The sequence below is a fragment of the Mustelus asterias genome, chromosome 11 (assembly GCF_964213995.1).
Source record: "Mustelus asterias chromosome 11, sMusAst1.hap1.1, whole genome shotgun sequence".
NCBI lineage: Eukaryota > Metazoa > Chordata > Chondrichthyes > Carcharhiniformes > Triakidae > Mustelus > Mustelus asterias.
In genome coordinates, this window is record NC_135811.1 from 40,235,210 (window position 1) to 40,261,298 (window position 26,089).

General features: G+C 43.3%; 1 protein-coding gene across 18 annotated transcripts in view; it reads left to right on the forward strand.

Annotated features, from left to right (window-relative positions):
* jakmip3 (Janus kinase and microtubule interacting protein 3) overlaps positions 1-25,297 on the forward strand; it is a 133,183-nt gene extending 107,886 nt beyond the window's left edge. For 7 of the 18 annotated variants that reach the window (XM_078224380.1, XM_078224383.1, XM_078224382.1 and 4 more), the window contains 11 exons: positions 1,378-1,461; positions 5,177-5,239; positions 5,398-5,496; positions 8,292-8,390; positions 8,519-8,578; positions 14,669-14,734; positions 17,105-17,173; positions 17,264-17,341; positions 21,065-21,268; positions 24,726-24,791; positions 25,247-25,297. In XM_078224380.1, coding sequence (XP_078080506.1) covers positions 1,378-1,461; positions 5,177-5,239; positions 5,398-5,496; positions 8,292-8,390; positions 8,519-8,578; positions 14,669-14,734; positions 17,105-17,173; positions 17,264-17,341; positions 21,065-21,268; positions 24,726-24,791; positions 25,247-25,297 — 939 coding nt within the window. The remainder of the gene's footprint in view (positions 1-1,377; positions 1,462-5,176; positions 5,240-5,397; positions 5,497-8,291; positions 8,391-8,518; positions 8,579-14,668; positions 14,735-17,104; positions 17,174-17,263; positions 17,342-21,064; positions 21,269-24,725; positions 24,792-25,246) is intronic. The other 11 variants (XM_078224378.1, XM_078224381.1, XM_078224379.1 and 8 more) reach the window with 5 other exon arrangements.
* The last annotated feature ends 792 nt before the right edge of the window (positions 25,298-26,089 follow it).

Genomic DNA, 26,089 nt, shown 5'->3' on the forward strand with positions numbered 1-26,089 from the left:
ATATAGATCAGTTGGAGATTTGGGCGGAGAGGTGGCAGATGGAATTTAATCCAGACAAATGTGAGGTAATGCATTTTGGAAGGTCTAATACAGAAAGGAAATATACAGTAAATGGCAGAACCCTTAAGATAGGCAAAGGGATCTGGGTGTACAGGTACACAGGTCACTGAAAGTGGCAACGCAGGTGGAGAAGGTAGTCAAGAAGGCATACGGCATGCTTGCCTTCATCGGCCGGGGCATTGAGTTTAAAAATTGACAAGTCATGTTGCAGCTTTATAGAACCTTACTTCATCGGCCGGGGCATTGAGTTTAAAAATTGACAAGTCATGTTGCAGCTTTATAGAACCTTAGTTAGGCCACACTTGGAATATAGTGTTCAATTTTGGTCGTCACACTACCAGAAGGATGTGGAGGCTTTGGAGAGGGTACAGAAAAGATTTACCAGGATGTTGCCTGGTATGGAGGGCATCAGCTATGAGGAGAGGTTGGAGAAACTTGGTTTGTTCTCACTGGAACGACGAAGGTTGAGGGGAGACCTGATAGAAGTCTACAAGATTATGAGAGGCATGGACAGAGTGGATAGTCAGAAACTTTTTCCCAGGGTGGAAGAGTAAATTACTAGGAGGCATAGGTTTAAGGTGCGAGGGGCAAGGTTTAAAGGAGATGTACGAGGCAGATGTTTTACACAGAGGGTGGTGGGTGCCTAGAACTTGTTGCTGGGGGAGTTGTGGAAGCAGATACGATAGTGACTTTTAAGGGGTATCTGGACAAATACATGAATAGGATGGGAGTAAAGGGATATGGTCCCCGGAAGGGTAGGGGGCTTTAGTTCAGTCTGGCAGCAGGCTTGGACGGCTGAAGGGCCTGTTCCTGTGCTGTAATTTTCTTTGTTCTTTGTTCTAATTGACAGATTCTCTTCATTAACTGAGATTTCTAAATTCAATCCCATCCCTTTTTTCACATTTTTTGAAAGCAGCTTGGATATTCTGCAATTTACATTTCTCACTCAGTAACACATTGACATTTTTTTTTTCAGATCTCTCATACACTTCCATTCTTGTTTAGTTGCCCTCTATAACTCACTATTACCGCCACCATATCTGAGTTATGGGGTCAGCAACACTGGGCTAAATTTACAAGAGCCACTAGCCATTCTTTAGTTTAAAGCATCAAAGTAAAAAGCAAAAGCTGGTTGGAAAGATGGAGAAACCTAGAGGAGGGCACCATTGGGTCCTAGGTGCACAATAGACATTGAGGCATATTGGCAGAACAAATGTTTTACCTTCCAGATGGAGATATTTGTACCTGAGAAGTTTGATACCGACATTCTGGGAAAATTGACTGTGGCAAAACACTTTTTTTTAATCTCCCTTTTAGACTCGTGAACAACTACAAGCAGAAAACAACAGATATCAAACTAAAATCGAAGACTTGGAGAAGGCACTTGCACAACAGGGCCAGGTAATAATTAACTGCATGATAGTAAACAGGCCTTTGAGCCCTGCTGGGTGATAATGAGTTATCTTATCTCAGTACAATGAGGCTGTCTGTTAAGATTGTGTCCAGTGCCAATGACTTCACTGTAATGCTTTCTCAGGTATTATCTCAGAGATTCGCCAGTCACATCGATGGTATGATCATGCCAACTTGTCGAATTCCTGGCATTGTTTCTTTTCAAAAATGTTTTGGATCCACTATTTTCAGCAATCAGAGACTAATGTTTTTCCCCACCTCCCATAAGGGATAAGCATCTAAAATTTATTTTTAATTAAAACATTATAGAATAGATAAGCTTGTTCGCTAGAATTATCTAAAATAATTGACAATGAGGAAAAGAGCAAATGAAAATAAAGTCTTACGTTAGTCGTATATTTGCACTAAGAACATTTCAGTAGCTCAATTGCTATATCAATAGGTTCTGTTTCGTACTGCTATGCTGAATTTTTTTTTAAATCATATTTTCAGTGTAAGAGTTGCAATTCCACTTCACAACCACACAGTAATTTAAGGCCTTGTGAATCAGGCAGTTTCATTCTGAAATGCACAAAAAAAATCAAGACTGGGTGTGGGATTTTCCATCCACGCTTGCCCCAAGACCGGAAAATCCTGCTCGAGGTCAACTGAGTGGGTCTAAGACTAGTATTTTAAACTTAAATAAGGGAAACTATGTGGGCATGAAAACAGAGCTAGCTGAAGTGAACTGGGATACCAGGTTAAGGGATAGATTAACAGGGAAACAGTGGCAGACATTTAAGGGGATATTTCAGAATACTCAGTATAAGTATATTAATGCTCTAAAGAAAAATTCTAAAGGGAGGGGCCATCATCCATGGTTAACTAAAGAAGTTAAGGAAAGCATCAAACTTAAGTAAAAAGCGTATAACTGCGCAAAGATGAGTGACAGGTCAGATGATTGGCTAGAATATAAAGAACAGCAGTGTATGACGAATGGTTAATTGAGAGAAAGGAATTAATGTATGAGAGGAAGCTAACTAGGAACATAAAACAGATAGCAAGAGTTCCTACAGGTACTTAAACAAGAAAAGAGTAAGTGTGAGTCCTCTAAAGAGTGAGAATGGGTAGTTAACAGTAGATAACAAGGAGATGGCAGAAGTCAAGGACAAATGTTTTGTTTCTGTCTTTATTGTAGAGGATACAAACACATTCCAGTAATAGCTGTAAATCAAGGGGTGCATGGGAGAGAAGAATATGGTGAAATTACAATCACTAGCAAAGTGATACTGAGCAAACTGATAGAGTTGCAGGCTGAAAAGTCTCCGGGTCCTGATGGACTTCTTCCAAATACAGGTGGTCAGTCAGACAGTAGATGCATTGGTGTTAATTTCCCAGAATTCATTCGATTCTGGAAAGGTTCTATCAGACTGGAAATTAGCAGATGTAATTCAAGAAAGGAGATAGAAAATGGAAAAGTACAGGCCAGTTAGCTTTACGTCTGTTATGGGGAGAGTGTTAGAATCAATCATTAAAAAAGTTATCGCTGGGCACTACGACAAGCTCAAAGTAATGGAGAAGAATCAGCATGGTTTAATGAAAGGAAAATGTGGAATATTTTGAAGGTGCAACATGTGCTGTGGATAGAAGGGAGCATGTAGATGTACTGTACTTAGATTTTCAGAAATAATTTGATAAGGTGCCACATCAAAGATTATTGCAAAAGATAAAAAGCTCATTGTGTAATGGGTAACATATTAGCCTGGATTGAAGATTGGCTGGCGAGCAGAAAATGTTGAGTATGCATAAATGGGTCTTTGTCTGATTGGCAAGATGTGATGAGTGGAGTCCTGCAGGGGTCTGTGCTGGGGCCTCAGCATTTTACAATTTACATCAATGACTTAGATGAGGAGAGAAAAGGCATGGTAGCTAAATTTGCAGGTGACACAAAGATGGGTAGGAAGCTAGGTTGTGAAGAAGTTATATGGAGGTTGCTAGTGGATACAGATAGGTTGAGTGAATGGACAAAAATTTGGCAGATGGAGTATAATGTGGGAAAATGTGAAGTTGTTCACTTTGGCAGGAGTGAAAAAGCAGAGTATTAGATAAATGGAGAACAACCGCAGAATGCCGAGGTGCAGAGGGATTTACATTTTCTCCTGCATGATTCACAAAAGGTTAGCATGCAGGTACAGCATATAATCAAGAAGGCTAATGAAATGCTAGCCTTTACTATGAGAGGAATTGAACGTAAAAGTAAAGATGTTCTGCTTCAGTTATATAGGGCATTGATGAGATTGCATCTCAGATACTAGGTGCAGTTTTGCTCTCCTTATTTAAGGAAAGATGTAAACGTACTGGAGGTGGTTCAGAGGAGGTTGATACCTGGAATGAGTAGGTTGTCTTATGAGGAAGACAGACTGGACTTGATTCCACTAGAGTTTAGAAGAGTGAGGGGTGACTTAATTGAAGGATATAAAATCCTGAATGGTATTGACAAGGTGGATGTGGAAAGGATGTTCTTGCTTGTAGATGAATCCAGAACTCAGGGCTACTGTTTTAAAATTAGGGGTCACCCTTTCAGGGTAGAGATGAGGAGAAATATTTTCTCTCAAAGGGTTGTGTGACTTTGAAACTCAAAAGATGGTGGAAGGGGTGTCATTGAATATTTTTAAGGCAGATGTAGATGGATTCTTGTTGCGCAAGGGAATTGGGGGTAGATGGGAATGTGGAACTCAACTCAAATAGATCAGCCGTGATTTTATTGAATGGAGGAGCAGGCAGGATGATCTACTTCTGCTCCTATTTTGTATGTTCATAGGTCCATATGAAATAATTCTGTGCAAATTCAGAATGTTATTAACATTGTTTTCATGATAGACTAATATCTATGCAATTGAAAGACTTGTATCTGTCATATTGGACTTTTCAAAATTTATCAGACCTAAATGTGTAGCCTCAGAACCATCCGTAGAACAAACCAATTGTGTTTAACTAAAATATACACTTAACCATTAGGTTGCCAATTAAATAAACGATTCCCAAAATGTGAACAATCGAAAGGAAACTAGGCAGTCTTAGCACAGGTATTTCTGGGTTAAGATTTGGAATTAGAAAGTTACAGCTGGGCGTCATCTGCATATATGTGAAAGCTGATCCTATCTGAGGATGATGTTGTTGAAGGACAGCAGATAAATGAGAAGGAGGAGGAGAAGAGGAGGGACAAGAACAGAGAAACATCAGAAAACCCAGACTGGAAAGGGGAGGTGGTGGCGTAGTGGTATTGTCGCTGGACTAGTAATCCAGAGGCTCAGGGGGTTCGAATCCCACCAGGGCAGATGGTGAAACTTGAATTCAGTACAAATCGGGAATTATAAGTCTGATGATGACCATGAAATCATTGTTGTAAAAACCCACTAATGGGTTCTTAGGGAAGGAAAACAGCCAGTCCTTACCTGGTCTGGCCTATATGTGACTCAAGACCCACAGAAATGTGGTTGACTCTTAACTGCCCTCAGGGATGGGCAATAAATGCTGGCCCAGCCAGCGACGCCCACATCCCATGAACGAATAAAAAATAATAATAATTTTGCATTTTGACATTTAAAAGCAACATACAAACCAGATGCATTGTTGTTTGGGTTCGGGTCAGTGTGCATGTTGGAAACTGTTTCAAATCAGAATGAGAATTTCAAAAACACATGTTGTCCTTTCTATTCCTAAGGATATGAAATGGATCGAGGAGAAACAAGCACTTTACCGCTGGAACCAAGAACTTCTCGAAAAGGTAATTTGTTTTCTCCAAATACAAGTAGGACAATAAAGCATCACTTCACCATCTCAATTCCCTCCTTATTTCTTACAGCATGCTTCAGGATCAAGGCACCCTCATCGCATTAACAGGGAACAAGGGTTAAGATGATTTTTGTGTTTTTATTCTCACAGATCCGTCAAATGGAAATGGAAGAAAACCGCCTTAGACATGATGTGCAGGACGTGAAAGATCAGAATGAGCTTTTAGAATTTCGTATTCTGGAACTTGAAGTAAGACAAGACTGAGGCTTTTGCACCATTTCCCTTTTCATTAATTAGAATTATTCTTCCGATACATAGAGAGGGCAAAATAATTATTCTGCTTATGATATGTAGCAACATTGTGAATTAGTTTGTGCAAGTTTCCTCTGGTGTGTACTACTAGTAAAATTATTTACACCTTTTAAAGCACAATTTCATAAGAATTGTCAAATAAGGCAATCCTCACAAATTGCCCCCAGGCCCCGCCCACTATAGGCCCTGCCTCCGTGGCACTGCCTGATGCCTGGTGGGCAGTACCAAGGTGCCACCTGGGCATGGGCACTTTGTCCCTTGGGCAGTGCTGGGGGCACAGGCTGGCACTACCAGTTTGCCCATGCCTAGGAGGCACCACCCCCCCCGCCCCCGCCACCCAACCCCCTGGGGGGCCCTGATTGCCCCCCCCCCTTCACTCTGGCGGGTTCTCCCGCTAGTCCCCCGAATGTGGGGAGCTACTCTAAACTCTGCTGGAGTGAAATACTCCTGGCGGGGTGGGAGATGCTATTGGGCACGGCACGGAACTTGCCGGACCTGATAATGACATTTAAAATACATTAAAAATACATTTAAAAAGATTTAAATCACTTACCCCTCTTCCCGCCGGTTTCCAGTGCGGTTCCGACTGTGCCTGTTCTCTGGCTGTGGGAGACCCGCATGCATTGGGAATGCATGCATGAATCTCACAAAATGGCCGACACGCGCATCTCCCATGCCAACGCGCCAAAAAATGTCCACGTCAGGATGGGGGAATCGCCCCCTACATCAGTGCACATTGCATTATGAATGGCTGATACCTCCCTGAAACTGCAAATGAAATCATACTGACCCGGATTTTGTGATCAAAAAATGCTAAAGAGAAGGGACCCCATGCTATCTTTGAAAAAAGCTACCCTCAAAGATTTAGCAAGATATTAGCAGGCTCCAGAATGTTAATTCTTGATACACTGATATGATTGTGTATTCAGCACCATCTACAGGGGTCAGTGGTGTCCAGCAATACTAAAATTAGCAAGGCTAAACTAATCAACCATTCGGATTGAAGAATTCTCACAGGCAGCAAATTGGGGAATAAAAAATCATGAAATATAATTGATATTTTAATCATTTTACATAGAAACATAAAAGATAGGAGCAGGAGGAGGCCATTTGGCCCTTTGAGCTTGCGCCGCCATTCATTACGATCATGGCTGATCGTCCAACTCAATAGTCTATTCCCGCTTTCCCCCTATAACCTTTGATCCCATTCACCCCAACAGAAGAGTTGGTGGAAGGGAGAGCTGACTCAGATAGATGAGGTTTCCTTTTAAAAGGAAACAAAGTAACGATTATGACATACGCATACAACTAAACTGGAAGCTTAAGTACCATAAACATATTTTTAAAATGAAAATGATTTATTATTTTACATATCATGGAACTTTTACATCTTTTTCTGAGGGACTGAAACTCCACATTTGTAAACTTAGCTTTTCAGGCTCAGAGAGGTTGTTGATCAACATTATGAATTAAGGCATCATGAAATCTCGTTACCTCAGTCAATAATTGCCATTTTCAATGTTTCTCGAACATGAATAGTGCGCAAAAAGTTAACGTTCACACACAATCCCATTGATTCTATGCTGATGGCATCTGTGAAGACTGTAACATGGCACTGTGTAAATGAATAGGGTATTACTGACAGCAGCATCCAAATTTCAACATTTCTGGTGCAAACACCAGGGTCGGAATTCTCCGGCCATTCATGCCCTGTTACCGCTGCCAGCAAGGACAGAGAATGTGGCGCTCAGCCAAATCTCCGTTCACTGTAACGGGACCAGAGAATCCCACTGACGTGAGAGGCTGGAGAATCACATCCTAGAGGTTTTATGCAGTAGTGCTGCAGGTGCTAATAGTTTCACTGTCACTATAACTGGAAGTTCCAGGCCAATGTTACAATTGTGATATGTATCATTCATCAAAAACATGTTTTCTCCTAACTTATTCAAAGGAATACTGTTGACCCCTCTCCATGTTCACCTGGTGGTTAGATGTCAGGAATGATGTTGCAGCAATTGCCCCAAATCAAACGCATTAGCTGTACCAATATTTATTGAGCTGGATCTTCCAATTGATGTAGCAGTGAACTTGGAGATGTTCATCACTGTTGTGTGTCGGAACCCAAAGGGAGTCCCATGCATGCACACACGTGGCATTTATGCACAAGCTTCAAACATGTGATGGGTAGAGATACCCTACCCAGAACCCTGGTGGGAGGCCTCCTGTATTGGCCCCATCATTGGAGATTAAAGCAAAATACTGCGAATGCTGGAATCTGAAACAGAAATAGAAAATGCTGGAAAATCTCAGCAGGTCTGACGGCACCTGTGGAGAGAGAATAGAGGTGATGTTTCAATTCTGGATGACCCTTCATCCAGATTCAAAGCGTTAGCTCTATTGTCTCTCCGTCAATGGAGACTTGGGCTTAGCTGAGTTCCCCAGAAGTTTACATTAATCTGCTTAAAGCTTAGAACTGGTGTGGGACCAGGTGCAGGCCTTCTCCCAACTCCTCGCCACTCCCTTCCTCATTCACCCCCCTCCCCACCCACCTCCTCATCTACCTGACCGCTTTAACTCACCTCCCCCTGCCACCAACTCTTCTGAATAGAGCCCCCCAACCCCCCCCCAACCACAGCCCCAAGGAGTTCTGGGCCATACCTTGATCAAAATCTCTGAAACTTCCTTTCCCTCATTGGGATTTTATTTTCCTCAAAGTAATTTTTTTCTTTCAGGAACGAGAGCGACGATCACCTGCCATTAACTTTCATCACATCCCCTTTCCAGAGGAGACGAGTCCTCTCCAAGTCTACTGCGAGGCAGAAGGTGTAACAGTAGGTGCCACCCCTGATTGCTTTTCCCTAATAGACACAGTTTAAAGTCACCTTAATTATGCAACAGATTGATGTGTTTACAGCATGTGTTAGACATATCTTTTCAAACCTTTCTCCTGTTTTGTCAGGACATTACAATAACAGACCTCATGAAACAGCTGGATATTTTAGGAGATAACGCCGTAAGTGTATGTTGCTTTTCTGATCATGCATGCTTTCCTTTCTATTTTATAAGCCTGTCAGTGGAGGATGCCAGGGTGAATTTTAGAATCCAGTTATAATCAACCTTGCATGTCCTACAGCAGCAAACCCCTTAGGCCACAAAACCCAGTTGCCAAGTGTGGTACTTTGAGTGCCATGGGTGCCATAGTTTCAGTTCCAAAATGGCACTCACATTCTGGTGAGTGTGTCAACACTGGCACAAGGAGCGTGCCTAAGAACGTAGGCAAATTGTGACGTCAGTCAGTATTTGGTTATCAGTCAATAGTTGGCTAGTTTGATGCCAACCGTGCATTTCCACCTCAGTGCGCCAACCGACACCATTGCTCAACTTTGCACAGCTGAACAGGTATTCAGCAACAGGAAGGACCCCCACCTGGTGCTATTTAAAGAGGTCATCAACTACTTAAAGTAAAAAAAAGTTTATTCATTAGTTACAAGTAGGCTTACATTAACACTGCAAAGAAGTAACTGTGAAAATCCCCTAGTCGCCACACTCCAGCACCTGTTCAGGTACACGGAGGGAGAATTTAGCATGGCAAATCCACCTAACCTGCACATCTTTGTACAGTGGGAGGGAACCAGAGCACCCGGAGGAAACCCACGCAGACATGGGGAGAACATGCAAACTCCACACAGACAGTGAACCAAGCCGGGAATTGAACCCAGGTCCCTGGTGCTGTGAGGCAGCAGTGCTAACCACTGTGCCACTGTGCTGACTCGCTTAGTTCCAGCTTCCAGCTTAGTTGCTGACTGATTTCTACTGCTCGCTGCTGAGTTTGTAGAAGAGTTTGGTGATGTGTGTACTGTTACTTAAAGTTGCTAACGTCTGCAGGGAGTGGTGTGACACGTGCTGACTTCAGGGGTTCTGCTTTCAGATATAGGTGAAGAAATTTGCATCCGCTTGCCTTGCAGCATGACAGGGAAAACGAGCAGAGGTGTTTCAGAGGAGGGCAAGCTGCTGAAAGGGGAAAAGGAGGAGGGAGGAAGGGCTCTCAGCAGAAGCCATATCACCTGAGGTCTTCAGGGACTGATTGGCCTACCTCAACATCAGTGCTAAACTGTAGGCAGAATCTTGTGCCTTCCCCCATGAGGAGTTTGGTGGTGTTGTGGGTGGGCACCATCGGTGTGTGCCTTTGGTTGTGTGCAACATGTGGAAGGCTATAGGGACACTGCAGGGAAAGGAAGTTCCAGAGACTTTGATAAAGGTATGGCGTTGGGGGGACAATCTCAAGCAGCTCCGGCCCAAGATGACACAGCTTCAGACTGCATCATCTCGGCCTGGGTGGTGGCGGTTTGGGCTAACTGGCTGACAGGCAACATCAAGGACATGGCGGCTGTGGTTGGGAGGGTGATCCTTTATTCCTGACAGCAGGCAGGAATTCATGCCTCATGGTATCACTGCCATTCCCAAATGGGTTTGGGGAGGGTGGAGGAGCTCTGAAATCCTAACAATCTGTTGGAGGGCAGGTTGCTGGACAGCCGTGATACCCTACAGATTTGAAAACTGCTATCTGCAGCTATGAGGGCAGCTGTGTGAGATTTCATGACAACAAACTGAATTTGCATGATGGCAGTCTGAGTCTCCACTGTAGCACCCAAAATGTGGGTTGCTTCTGCTTGTATTGTCAGACTATGTACCCTGATGGATTTGCAAGTGTTCTCATGGTGTTGGCCATCATTTCCACAATGGAAAGGATGGAATGCAAGCTCTATGCAAAGTCCTGTGACAAATGGTGCCAAACTCTTCTTAGAGTCACACTCATTGACTTTAACAGCACAGAAAGAGGCCCATCGGTCCATCGTGTCTGTGCTGTCCATCAAGCACTTACCCTAATCTCATTCTTATCATTGACTGCTGACCTCCTGCCAGGCCTGCCAATATACCAAACACTCCACCATGCACAACCACCAGTCTTCTGAAGGCCACCCCATCAATGTGCTCATCTGAGTCCTCTGCATCAGAGCTCAGGTTAGACCTCACTCTCCAGCAACTTGGCACCTGCTCGATCCTTATGCCCTGCTCTGGCTGCAGGTTACTCAATGCCCAGTGTCTCACCCCACGCAAATCCCAGCTCTAATTTATTTACTATAATGAGCACAGCATCAGTATCTGAGCTGGCGGCTGTGAGGGTGAGTGCAAGTGATGGCATTTCTTCTTCATCACTGTCTCCTTGCTCATTCACCTCCTGCTCTTCCACCGCTACTTGGCCAGCTTGCATGCTTGGGTATTTGAAGGGAGAATGGTATAAGAATAGGATTATGCTGAGAGAAGGTAGGGGAAAGGCAATAGCTGTTTGCTTACGCCATCTGCAGCTTGCAAAATCAGAAAAGGTTGTGCAGGAGGGGCAAATGGGATCTGAGAAGGCGGATCGGGTATGAGCATACTGCCATCTTCTATATTTTCAGCCCCACCACCAGCCACAGCTGCAGTCATGCTGCTTGAAGGATGGTGAGATTTTAGGTGCTGCTGCCTCTAGTAATGCACCACGTTGCCCTGCAAGAGAGTAAGAAGTGTGTCAATAAGCATGGCGGAATCTGTTTGGCTTTGTGGCTCTCAAGGTTGAATAGCTGGTCCTGTGTGCAAACTGAGATGTGGATGTGAAGCCTGCAGCAGTGCTAAGTGTGGGAAGGTGAACTAAAGTTTGGCATATAAAGTATGAGTCACGATTGATGGAAACTGTTGGTAGGTGAGTGAAAGCCATGTGGTGCATTGAGCAGTGTTCAAGGCCAGTGGTACAGTTGGTAGAATATTAAATGAGCTTCACCATTCCTGTGAGGTCATTGAACCTCTTGCAGGACTGCATCCAGTTCCTCGGGGCTACACTGCTGGCACTGACTGTAAAGGTTTTCTGATCCCAGTGTCTGCCTGGCTCCCTATAAACATCTCCCCCCTCTGCTTCCTGCACTAAGGCCTCGAGCACAACTTATGAGAACCTTGGAGCACTCTCTCCCCTGTTGCACCATCGTCACTCTTTTGCAGGTCAGGCTCTGTTCCCCAGCTATTTCCAAATACTTTTCCAACCGGAATGCATGCCCCCTTTCTGAGGTTCAGGCTATATTTAAGTGGTGCTAGCCTCACACCGACTAGGGCCTCTTGCTGAGGCGTAAAACCATTCAACGTCATTTTTACTGCTGGGCTATATGCGACTAGTATTCAATGCATAGGCCACCCAAAGTTTATGCGCTGTCTGCATTGTAAGCAATGGGCAGGGATTAATTGTTCACTGTCGTTCCTACATCTATTTCCAGGATCTATCATATTTTGCTCCCTTACAATCTATCAATATAAATAAAAAGTCTTACATCCAGCATGCGACCATCACAATTCATTGCAAAGTTTAGCCTGGCCTTGTCGAAAAGGCATGAGTTGGTATTTGTAAGGAATTGCAAATCTACAGAAAGCAATTTCAACAATTGGCCTATAGTTCACCACAAAATAACTACTTAAACTATTTCCCACATCCCGAGATATCTTTATATATATATATAGATAGATAGATATCTATATAAGTGCCATATTTCCTCAGCTGGTAGGTTTATATATTAGAAACTTACAATAGTTCTCCATGTTTTTATATCTGTTCATTTTAATAGATGGGAAATCATTGATAGTACATCACTGGTTTTCCCGTATGAGCTGTTGGTATGCAAGGCTCCTCATCAGCCATCTGAGCTTGCTGTAAGCTACGTTTGCTATTAAAACAAATTACAACCCCCAAATACAGGTGGGTTTGGGCTGGATGGGACATAAATATTTTTCGAATCTCAAACCTGAAATCACGTCCGGTTGAATCAGCCACGTCCAATTTTAACAGCGATCGGACTGTGGGAGGAAGAGCTGAAAAGCCACTCCTGGAAAGTGGTGGTACAATCCAGGAAGCTTGGTAGTGAAGGATAGAACGGGAGCCAATATTTACACACCTTTATCGGCTTTTATTTACAGAGCTGCACATTGCAAACTTGTGGCTCCTAACCCAACAACCACAGTTTCAGTCGATTCCTATTTATAGAAGCACAAGTGGATCACCAGTTCATTCCCAGAAGCAGTATACAATTAAACACAGTTAATATAAAAATAACAAGGATGTTGCTTACAGAAATATTTTAATTAAGCTTCATGCCCTACACTTTAGCTCTATCTTAAAGCTACCCCGGCCTCAGGAAAGCTAGCAGCTAAAGGGAAGCAAAGACTGTTGTACAGAAGAGTTAAATGCTTTTTCAGCAGTGTTTATAGATGGTGGTTCTTCCTCCAAAGCTACTTCCTTCCCTCCCCGTGATCAGAAATTCCCCATCCTGCAATCGGACCCCACCTTCCCAGGATGTCACTGATCCCTACCCATGTCTCTGCTCCAACCTGTCTCCGACATCTTGCAGCCATCACCAGACCTTCCAAATGATCCTGTACCACCTCACGCTTTCTACCCAAGCAGCAGAAACCTGTTTTGCCCTTGACTGTGGCGTCTGCTGCAGAGTTCCTTACCCATCAGCAAATTAAATCCATCAATCAGGTTAGCTTCAAAAGCACGCCCTGGAGTCTAAACTCCACAGTGTTCTGGGAAACCTGGCCTGCAACTCCTCACTCACAATCGCCTGCTTAGACCTCCTGCTGCAGTGAAGATGGGGACCCCTATCTCGACTGGTGTGAACCTACGGTGTGTCCTTACTATTGTTCAATCATCTATTTCATCCTTAATAATCATGGTTGACTGTTTACGACCTGAGCAATTGTCTTTGTTCTGATCCTTGTAGAGACTGATAACTTCTAATAAGATACTTGAATTTCCAATGACTGACTGGATGGATCACATGGCAAAATTTCAAGCTTTAAGAGCTTTACGGTAATAAACAAACTAAGAGCAACAGCCTAAACACTATTCAGTAGGCAACTTATACCTAAACTCCACAAAATAAACCACTTTTAATTTTTACATTGACCAAAAATCTCCCTTCAGAGTTAGACTTCACTCGGTCCCTTAAGTGGACATTTCTTTCCCCTGGAAACAGAATTACAGAATATTACAGTGCAGAAGAGGCCCTTCGGCCCATTGAGTCTGCACCAATGCATGAAAGGCCCTGACCTGCCCGCCTAATCCCACTTGCCAGCACTTGGCCCCAGCTGTTGTCAGCTCACGATTGTTTACTTCATTTTTCCCTTCTGCATCGCAGTAACTTCTAATCTCTGTACCCAGGTTCATGAGGATTTTACCGAGGCTGGTTTTAGCTAGAGGGAGCAATATCCAGGGTGAAAGTATCTCACAGTGAAAGTCATCTCAAGGCATTACCCGCAATCCCACGCACTTTAACTTTACATTGTAGTCTGCTGTGTGTGACCTTGTCAAAAGCCTTCTGGTAGATACACTGAGGGGTCAATGCAGAGGAACTTTGCCCCCTACATGTAACCAAATTCTATAATAAGCGATTTAGGGTGCTATCTTGCTGACAGGAATGAGGTATAGGCGCAAGCGATAGGGACTTCCACTTCTGCCGTCAGTCAACAGTTGCCTAGAGATACCAGTAGAGTGAGACAATCTCCTTAAATTGTCACGGCCAACTGACTTTAAACACAGGCAGATGATATTTTATTCAAAACAACTAAACTGTCTTCCAAATTAATGCAAAAGCTTTGCTCTGACCACCTTTTATTTAAACGTAATTATAAGGGGCGACTGGCCATACAGACAGAAGTGCAATTCTTTGTCCCATTACAAGAGACAAGTGCTTTTGCTACATCTGCACGAATTGAAATGGGACATGTTAATCATCTACACTTTTTGCAGAGCTGTGGATCCACCATATCTATTCCTGCTGGATTTCCCATGCAACCTGCGATAATTTCAGTGGATGCTGAGTATAATGGTGGTGTGCATGTACTTGTCCCAGATCAAGCTGGGTCAAATTGATGCTCTGTTTGGCTGCATGACTAACTTGCCTTTCGGAGACACGAAAGAGATCGCTGGCACGGAGGGAGGAAAGAAGCATGAACTGTTTAGCGGGGGAAGAAAATACAGAAATATTTTATTTTTAACTTGTTCCTTATTTGCTTACCTGTTAATTAGAATTTGGCCAATGAGGAACAAGTGGTTGTGATTCAGGCCCGGACTGTTTTGACGTTGGCAGAAAAGGTAACCTTTTTATTTTTTTTATTGTTTATATATTAATCTGAAACAATTCTTCTTGGCAGCAAAGAGTTTAAACATTTAGAGTGGGACAAAGATTCACCAGTATGAAGCATGTGTAGTGAGCTTATGTTAAAAAAAATCTGAAAGAAATTAGGCTAACATTTAGAAAGCTGAAAAAGAGTTTGAAGTGTGAGTCATTTTGTTGAACTATGGCGATCAAGCTGGTAAAATTATTGCTCTACAGTTAAATTTACAGACAGTAAACAGCAGTCACAGCCAAATGAAACTAAACCGAGGCTTTCCCTGAAGCAATTTTTGAAGTCATCTTGGCCTTTTGGCTAATATGATGGGTTAGATCAAGCCCAGGATGAGATGTAATGCCTCATCCTGTCAGCTTGGATCTTGTTTGATTGAGCCCAAGATGGGGTGCAATGTCTCATCCTGTCAGCTTGGATTTAGTTTGTCCCTTATGTGGGGACCATGTATTGGATACAATTTGAATTGAGTTTTTTTTGGTTGGAAGAAAAATACTGAAAGGTACCAATGAAAATGAAAAAAAAACAGCAGTCATATGGGCAACTGGACTCTGCAAATAACACTTATGCCATTTTGTGTGCTGGCCTTGCCTGATTCTTCAGAATTAGCTTTATTTACTTAGCGTTGGTTAACTCCCAACGCATGCTGGCCCTGAAAGGAACGTAAACAAGACGACTAGAGGGTGAACTTGACTGTTGCACATTAGAAGATGTTACTTCATCTGTCTGCAGATTGAGCCACCCCTGATATTGCTAGGTAGATAGGCCTCTGACTGTAAACATAGATGAGAGATACGGTGGGTGAGTACGGTTTACCTCAGGTGCTGGCTAATGTCCTTGGCCTTTTTATGTCACAAACTCCTTCTCTTCATCTTCAAGAAAACCTTAAGTAAATTCCCCGAGGGGAAACCTATTGTTCCAATATTATGCAACAAAATGGCAGAGCCAAAACATCGAACAACATCTCCTAAGTGGAAAGAAACAATGGGAATCAGGAGAAAAAGTCAGAAATGGCGAAAGATGCTGTTACAGATTCTAATATGGAATCATGAAGCATAGAAGGATACCTCTTCCATTTCAAGTGTATTCAAGTATATATCATTTTTAAATTAACTATCTTATCACCAAATCCTTTCTGCCCGTTTTATTTGAACCAGTAGATAAGCATTAATGAAAATGTCAGGAAATTATGTGATTGTCTAAATAACATAATCGGGGCTAATTTTACTGTGATTAACTGCACATCGCCAGACACTTCCAGTGTCAATGCAAACCCAGTTGTAAAGCTGTTTGGGTGCTAACTGGGAAACAATCAGATGTAACAGATCCTATCCTATTTTTCCAATTGGTTACAGCATACAATGCCAAAATTTAATATCTAATTCACTTTGGGACATCAGAAGCAAGTGAGGAAAATACAGGGGGAATTGTAAAGATAGAACAGTGGGATCAAAGAATTAGCTTGAAGGAGAAAATTAATTTTAATCAAATTTTCTCTTTTTTTCTCAAATTAATTTTCAAATTTCAAATGTGTCCTCCTGGTACGGTGCCACCTATGGGGGCATACACAATATTTCTCAAAGACCGAGGGCAAGATTTAATGCAAAACCCGCCACGTGTTTCGCAGCAGTGGAAGGAAGCCTGCCATTGACCGGCAGTGGGGTCATCTTGTCTCGCCATTGTCAATGGGGTTTCCTGTTGAATGCACCCCTTGCCTGCTGTGAAACCCACGGCGGAATGCGCCGTTGGCAAGACCAGAAGATGCAGCCAAAGATCCCGCCAGCGTGAATGGCTGGGAAGTTCTGGCCCTAAAGCACTCAAACTTGAACCCATTTATGTTCGCATGGGGGGAAAAAATTAGGCGTAGGCCGTAATTTCCTGGCTGTTGCCGCTGGCAGGATCTTCCGTCCCGCCAATGGTGACCCCCCCCCGCCCCACAGCAGATTGATCTACCACAGCGGGTGCAGGGCACACAAAACCCCATAGACATTGGTGGGATGGGAAGATCCCGCCGCCAGCCAATGGTGGGCCACCTCCGGCACTGGAAAACATACTGCAGCAGGGCTGGAAAATCCTACCCATCAGATTGAAACAAGGCTGGCTTAGCTTTGTGTTGCGTATACATTTAAACCAGAGGTCACTCCAAGCTGGAAATGTAACTTGTCATTGATTGAGTAAAATAATGGTCAATGATATTGATCCATGATTAGTGAAGGTAAGAACCAAAGTTCTAACCCAAAAGTAGTCCCGTATGAACATTCTTAAAGATATTTAGAAATAAATGTCACTGCTTGTTAAATTCTGTTTGAGGATGTTTGATTTTTCATTCAACTTCCAGTGGCTGCGGCAGATCGAGGTGACAGAATCTGCGCTGCAGCAAAAGATGAACGACATTGAAAATGAAAAGGTATGCCGTAAGCAAAGCAATATCAGGAATATCAAAGCCTTCACACAAGAGATGTCACAATGCCTTAATTTTTTCTCCTTCTGTTCACAGGAGCTTTTCAGTAAACAGAAGGGCTACTTGGACGAGGAGCTGGACTATAGGAAACAGGCCATGGATCAAGCACATAAGGTGAGATTCCTTGTTTTCTTGAAATATTCATTGTTGAAAAGGTATTAATATATTTTGGATTATTAAAAGAATGTCCACTGAAAACCCACTGATAGCTTTGCAAACTGTTAACTGGATAGGAAATGTGCCTTCAAATAAACAATGAGGCTGACTCTCCAGACTCTCCGATGAGGTATGCCAGTAGTTCTGGTGGCAATCAAATGAGCGGGATGAATGTACTATATGGTGATCAATCCTTAGACTTGTTTCTAACCCAATGTATACAGGAGAGAGAGCCCCAGAAAGGATAAACTTTGTGAAACAAAGGATACCCAACCCATCTTAATCAGAGTTCTTGACCAATTCTGACTGATTAGGTCTTTAGTCAGGTCAGAGTTTATTTAGTATCACAAAGAAATTCAAAGTTAATACTTAACCACAGCAGAACTACTTCTGAGTTACTTCTGAGCTCTCTGTGACACATTCTTCTCTTCAGTTCTTATTGAAACATAGAGACATAGAAACTAGAAGCAGGAGCAGGCCATTTGGCCCGTCAAGCCTGCTCCGCCATTCATTTTGATCATGGCTGATCATCAATTTCAATGTCCATATATCCGTCCCCCCTCCCTCCCATATCCTTGATCCCTTTAGCCCCTAGAGTTATATCTAATTTCTTCTTGAAATTGGACAACGTTTTGGCCTCAACTACATTCTGTGGTAGTGAATTCCGCACATTCACCACCCTCTGGGTGAAGCAATTTCTCCTCACCTCAGTTCTAAAAGGTTTACCCCTTATCCTCAAACTATGACCCCTAGTTCTGGACTCCCCCACCATTGGGAAATTCTTTCTGAATCTACCCTTTCTAACCCTGTTAGAATGTTATAAGCTTCTATGAGATCCCCTCTCACTCTTCCAAACTCCAGTGAATATAATCCTAACCAATTTAGCCCCTCCTCATCTGACAGACCTGCCATCCCAGGAATCAGCCTGGTAAACCTTCGCTGTACTCCATCATCAGGGTTCCTCATCTGTTTGGTTCACCATAGTTTGTCATCTTCCTTTACATTGCCAACAACACCTTTCTTTTATCCCCATCAAGAAACCCTTGCAGGCCATGTTATGTCCTGTCCCATATGATTGGACCAAGTTGAGGTGATAGTCCATGCACCACCCCCTTGCCAAAGGTAGCCTATTAATAGGCCTTCTCCACGATTGCCATCCTGTGCAGGCAGGTGGATCAATCGCAGTCTGCATATGATTGGAAACCCCCACTGGGAGAGTTTGGACATGGATGGCGCACCCAAGAGGATTTGCAAAGTTGCCTTAAAATGGAGGAGCTCTGAAAGCTTGTGAGATTAATAAAAATTAAATTTTCCCACAAAGTCGAGAAAATCATGAAAGAGGATGGCATGCAGCCACAGGCTGGTGCTTTGATCCCTAGTGTTCCTGAACTGGGAGGCTCCCTCCAGGCCACCTGCTGGGCTTGACCTCAGTGAGTGGATCCATCTCCCATCGGGAAGGCCCTAGTGGCATGACCAATTTAACCCGAAATGGGCACATCATTGCTACTTATTGACTGGTCGCTGCTGCTGCTATGATAATTATCTATAAACATTTATCAAATCTCCTCTAAGCCTTCCCGGTTCTAGCAGAAATAATCCTTGTATATCAAATCTCTCTTCATATTGTCACTTATCAAGAACATCAAATAGAAAGGGGATACAGCGATGAAGAGAACAATAGATTTTAGGTTTGGTTTTTTAAGGAACAAATTGATAATGACAACTTTGCCTCAGCAAAGGAAACCAGCAATTAATCTTGGCACGCTCTCTGGCATTGGAGTCTTTTCTAACTTCCTATCCTTCTCAAAACCTAGGGTTTCTTCTCCTCTTAGCCTTCCAAACCAGAGGCAGACCTTTCAGCTTCTAGCTATCTAACAGGCAAAGTCGCTCTTTAAAGATCCTCCTTTCTCTCACAGGAGAGTAGCTTTCCATCCACTCCCAGATATTATAAATTAACAATGCAGCTATATTGCTATACACAGTGGCACAGTGGTTAGCCCTGCTGCCTCATAGCGCCAGGGACCTGGGTTCAATTTCGGCCTTGGGTGACTGTCTGGAGTTTACACATTCTCCCCATGTCTGCGTGGGTTTCCTCCGGGTGCTCTGGTTTCCTCCCTCAGTCTAAAGATGCGCAGGTTAGGTGGACTGGCCACAATAAAATTGCCCTTAGTTTCCCAAGATGTGTAGGTTAGACGGATTAGCTATGGTAAATGTGTGGGGTTGTGGAGATAGGGCGGGGTAGTGGGCCTGGGTAAGACACTCTGCCAGAGGGTCAGTGCAGACCCGATGGGCCAAAGGACCTCCTTCTGCACTGTAGGGATTCTATGATTCTATTCTATGACATCTGTACAGTACCTTGTAGTGTCTGCAATTACTTTTTCTCATACCTCATATGTTGAGCTCATGGTAATAGTAATAGTAAAATTTGTAATTTTCATAGTCGCTGTAAACCTGAATGATTCTTACAGTTGAAACAGATACACAAAAGAGGCAAAAAAGACAATTGTTTCTTCAAGCAAAATTGCAGGGAAAGTGGCAAAATGAGTTGAATTATCTAGTAATAGGTTTTTTAAAAAGTGAATAATCAAATAATTCTACCACGCCAGACTCATTTTGAAATGTCTAAAATACATGAAGCAATACACTGTCTTACACTGTCTTGTTTTACCCTTAAGAACCTGATTTTAGCTGTATGGATTCAACGTAATCAGTGGTGTTAAATTGAACTATTCATTCAACACACTGGCATGGTTAGCATATGTGGTGTTATCAATGGATGCGGAAATCTGAGACCCAGGGTAATGCTCTGGGATCCTGGGTTCAAATCCCACCATGGCCAATGGTGAAATATATATTTAATAAAAATCCGGAAACAATTGTCATAAAAAAAACTCATCTTGTTCATCAATGTCCCTTTAGGGAAAGGAAATCTGCCTCCCTGACCTGGTCTGACTTACATGCGACTCCAGAACCACAGCACTGTGGTTGATTCTTAAATGCCTCAGTTTCAACACCATTAGGGATGGGCAATAAATGCTGGCCCAGCCAGTGACGCCCACGTCCCATGAATGAATATTTTAAAAGATAGCCGGTATTCTCCCAAAACAAAACTAAGTGCCCAGTGGGCGGGAAAACGGGAGTATTTTCAGCCCGCTTTTTGGGCGTACTTGCCTGAACGAATCTCTGACAGCCAGCAATGCAGAGTGCCCTAGCATGATTCACTCTGGAGAGCAGGGGGTGCGGCCTATTCCTGTCCAAGAGGCCGGCAGCATAGCACTGAGTGGGCCACTGAGCATGTACCGATCTGTCAGCGCCGAGAACGGTGCATGCGCACTGCACCCCCCACCCCATTGCCGGCCTCCAATCGATGGCCTCCCCTTTCCATTGCTGGCCTCCAATTGCTTGCTTCCGATCGCTAGTCTTCCTCACAACTCCCCGATCACTGGCCTACCGGACCACCCCCCCCCCCCCCCCCCCCCCCCCCCAGGCCAGCCTAATTGACAAACGCAGCAGGCCGGGAGAATCCTGGCCGATATGTTTAACCATAAGCTAATCTCAAAACCCTTCATGCACCAGAGTGAAATTTTTATTTAAAAAATGCTTGATTTTGAAAAATGTAAATCTATTTGAAGGTAACTGTGGTACTGTGTGAGCAATGAGTTAATGTTAATTTGACAACAGCGGATCCTGGAGCTGGAAGCCATGTTATATGACGCACTGCAGCAAGAAGCTGGCGCCAAGATGACTGAGCTTTTATCTGAAGAGGAGCAAGAGAAGCTGAAAGGGGCAGTGGAGCAATGGAAGCGACAGGTCATGAGTGAGCTCCGGGAACGGGATGCACAGATACTGCGGGAAAGAATGGAACTTGTTCACCATGCACAACAGGTAGACATTTATTACTTGTTCAACATGCATTGGCATGTCATTCAGAAATGGCTGGACGTGCACTGGAGAGGATTTTCCGGTCACGCCCTCCCCAAGTCCGGAAAATCCTGCTCGAGATCAATGGACCTTTAAATTGTCTGTCAAATTTCCTGTCCCATCCATGACAATTCCCTTGGTGGGCAGGATCAGAAAATGTACCCCATTGTTTGTCCCACTCTTCATTAAGGTTCCAGATGTCTAGACTTACAATTCAAGCAAGTTACAGTGCAAAGGAATTGCGAGCTGAAATGATGCAGGAGAAAGTCTAACTGGCAGCATACCCTGCAAATGCCCTGCTCCAGTATGCAAAAATCACACTAGTAAAGAGGCAATCACAGGCAAATACAACTGACCTCCTATAAGGAGTCACTTCTATAATTTGATCTGTAAATGACTTTGATTCATTTGGGAGGTACTAGTTTTATAGCATCTCCCAAATTAAATGGTCATGTTACAAATCTCCATGAGATTGTGGGCTAAATTCAGTAATCTCACAGGAAACTGCACTCAAATGGACTGTGAGTCAGATAATTCAAGATAGAGGGACAGCACGGTGGCACAGGGGTTAGCACTGCTACCTTACAACTCCAGGGACTTGGGTTTGATTCTGGCTTGGGTCATTGTCTGTGTGGAGTTTGCACATCCTCCCTGTTTCTGCGTGGGTTTCCTCCGGGTGCTCCAGTTTCCTCCCACAGTCCAAAGATGTGCAGGTTAGGTGCATTGGCCATGCTAAATTGACTCTTAATGCCCGGGATGTGTAGGTTAGAGGGATTATCAGGTTAAATGTGTGGGGTTATGGGGGTAGGATGTCGGTGGGATTGTGGTTAGTGCAGACTCGATTGGACGAATAGCCTCCTTTGCACTGTAGGGTTTCTATGATTCTATGAAAGAAAATGAATTCTCCTCACTGGGCAGGAATGTAGGGGGCTAAGCAGCTCCATCAATTTTAACATTAAAGGGGCAATTCTTCCAGCCCGCTGCACTGCTCAAGCAAAGCAGCAGGCCGGGAGACATCTGTGGAGGCCTTCATGCATCTCCTAGCCAAAGATTTCCAGCGTCATCAGCTCTGCGTCAGAAATGCCCAAGAGCAACCAGGCTGCCTGAAAGCTGCTCCGCTCACCATGAAATGGGAGATTGGTTGGGGAAGAAGGAGAGGGCAATCAGAAGGCTACATGATGCATCTTACAAGGCCCCCAGCCTTCAACACACACATGCAGGGCACTAGAAAATCCAACCCAATGTTTTTGGTTCTTCTTTTAAATGTTTAAGTAGAACTTGAATGTGCCCTCACTGTTTGCCAACTAATGTATACAGTGGTGATTCATAGTAAACCAGTCTGGTCTCAGTTCCAGAAATACCCTGTAGATGCATCATATTTGCACTGTAATTAATTAAATCATTTCTATCCATTATTGTAGCCATGGTCTCAAGGTAGAGGAGGCAAGTCTGTAATTTAGTAGGTTTTAGCCTAATTACTAGCAGACCTTATTTACCTACCAAAGCTGATAGGAAACAAAGGTGGCTATTGAGCAAGGTTTATATTATGAACCCTTTAAATTAATAAAATGTGGAAATAGACTAATTGCACTCCATCTCAAGTGTGTTTGGTTGCTATGAAAACTGGATTCGCCACAGCTGTTGTATTCTGCCACACTTGTCTGTGGTCATTGAGCCATATACTGGAACAACTCACTGTCCTTCAAATAAATTTCTTTAATTTCATAATAGGGTTGAATATACTCACTTTAGTAACAAGTAAGAATGTTATACCAACCATGGAAAAAGGATAGTAACAATTACATGGGTGCTTAGGGTTAAAAAGAATTTCCACTGCCATTTTAGCCTTGATCTGCATTAGATTCAGAATTTTACTAAATTTAAGAAACCTATTAATAATCATTTATGGAAATGTATTTCAGAATGAGGCTAGTGCGACTCAATGCTAGAAGGATGTGCTTTTTTAAGTGAAGCATCACTACAAGCTAGAAATTACTTCAGGGGAAATGAACACTAACATTCCCACATTCTTTGTTTTAACACCAGTTTTAACATTGTATGTTTTAAATGAATTAGCTAAAATAGACAGACGAATTCCATATTCGGGCAAAACCTGAATCTAATGCAGATCAAGGTTAAAGTGGCTAGCACTGCTGCCTCACAGCACCACGGGCCTGGCCTGGGTCACTGTGGGCTCGATATTACCATCGCGCTGCGCCCGTTTTCGGGTGCAAAAACTTGGTAAAGTCGGGCATGAGGCGAGTAGCGTGATCCACACCTGCCTCTGCGCCGGTTCCCCCTTTACCAAGGCCCGAAAATGGCCGCAATCGGGACCCCACCCGAAATGGGCGCGACAGCCATTTAAATGCATTTGCATGCATTTCAATTGAGTTAATGGGCTGCACACCCAAACTTACCAGCACTTCCCCCTTTAGCACCGCGTTCACCCATCCAGAATCAGCACGAAATAGACATGCTCCACAGAAGTCCAATTTTCAGGCACTCTAGTTAGTGAGGAGGTAAGTGCTGAGCATCCAACAGCTCTCTGCTTGAGTTCAGTGAGGAGGAAGGGGGGGTCTGCTGCCACTCTGCCTGAGATCAGTGGGGGGGAAGAGGGGGTTCACTGCCATTCTCCCTGAGATCAATGGGGGGGGGGGGGGAGGGGGATCCACTGCCACTCTGCCTGAGATCAGTGGGGGGGGAAGGGGGATCCGCTGTCACTCTGCCTGAGATCAGTGAGGGGGAAGGGAGGGTCTGCTGCCACTCTGCCTGAGATCAGTGAGGGGGAAGGGCGGGTCCGCTGCCACTCTGCCTGAGATCAGTGAGAGGGAAGGTGGCCCGCGAATGGTCAGGGTGGCAGTGGGTGGGGGGATAAAAGGGTCAGTAATGTTGGGGGAGGTGGGGCAATGTCTGTGGGGGTCAGGGGGAGGCATTTTCTGGCCTGGGAACAATGTGGCAGGGGTGCCACGTTCTATCATTTTTTTCTGCGCATGCGCAGTTGGAGGCGCCAATCGGGGCTGCAGGGTTCCTGGTGCGTTAAGCCCTGCCGCAGGCTTCTACAGCGTGATTCGGAATTGCTAATATTTTTTCAGGCAAAGTGTGTATGGGGGCGCCTGAGAATGGGTCTAAAAGTCGGATCTGAAACACTCCCAGTTTCAAATCTGCCCAGCACTTAGAATCAAAATGGTAAAATAGGGCCCCATATGTGCATTTTCTGTCACCATAGTATTATTTTTGCTGGTATTTATTGCATTGGGATTATTTCAGTATCTGTTCACTAACCCACGCCAAAATACTGACTATTCAAACAAACCTACATCAATTGCTGGTATTCCTTTTGGTAATCTACTTAGCTCTTAAAATAGATAGCATGTTAAAGAATAGATGTACAGTGTGCTAAATTAATCATTCCATTTTACAGAGAATCAAAGAGCTAGAAGAAAGGATTGAGGCTCAGAAAAGAGTGATTAAAGAACTGGAAGAAAAGGTAAGAATAAATTATTCAAAATGTGCATAATGCAGTAATGCAATGGATTAAATATTAAACTTCTTATTGAGTTGGATAGAATATCTGCTGGAAAATGTTGTATACAAGGCAATATATTTTAGTAATTCCAGATTTAGAAGAGGAAGTATGAACTCAAATTTAACAATTATTTTACAAGAATTTTATATCTAATGCCCCCTTGCCAGTTGAACTGTTTCTTTGCAATGACCAGTGTAAAAATCATATGATGTGCTTTTTGTAAAATATTATAGAAATTTAAAACCAAACAAAAGTGATAAATTATCTTTTTCCAATGTGCTTTGCTGTTTTTTTCTTCTATGCTTGAAATGGCAGGTGGCTTTTGTTTCAATTATTTTACATCTATCACACTTCACACTGCTTAAATTCTTGTTTTCTGTCTGTTCTTCCCTATCTCCTTTCCTGTTCATTTTCAGTTTTTGTTTTTGTTTTTATTTTTTTCTTTAGCTTTCATTCTTTGGTCGTAATTCTTCCAGGCAGCCAGCAAGGAAGGTAAGGTGTCTACTTCAGTAGAATGTGTTTCATAGATGGAGCAAGAAGTGGGAAGTGCATGCACAATAAAAATTCTAATCAAGTGAACATGATCGGTTACTTTGCTCCTTACATGGCGTTGAGTCATGGTCAATTTTGCTGTTACATGTCTAGAGGCTATCAAGTTGGCTTGAAAAGCATTAGGTTTGTCAATTCATCAGTATTTCCTTTCTAGAAAATATGTTGACATGAAGGCCCCCCTTTGATTTTAGTGTGTTACATGATTATGAACATAGGAACAGACCAACTAATGTTCATGCTACCTGTTAAACATTGCCCCACGCAATAATCACTGCTAACTCCCAATAAAGCCAAAAAGACAAGATCATAGAATCATAAAATCGTAGAATTTGAACAGTGCAGCAGGAGGCCATTTGGCCCATCGAGCCTGCACCGACAACAATCCCACCCTATCCCTGCAACCCCATGTATTTACCCTGCTAATTCCCCCTGACAGTAAGGGGCAATTTAACATCAACCTATCCCATACATAAATAATGTTAATACCTCTCTGATTCCAGACGCCAATTGACTGATATTACTATTGTTACTAGACGTATTGAACTTAGCCTTGACTAAATGTTCTAATTTCCTTTCGAAACACAAGTCTGTACAGACTGGAAAAGGCCAGTTCGCACCACAGTCAGACTCCCTGCCCCATTCTATTATCCCAGACATTCAATAGCTTGGATGGCCAAAGATTTATCCATTCCCCACTTTGAATTTTA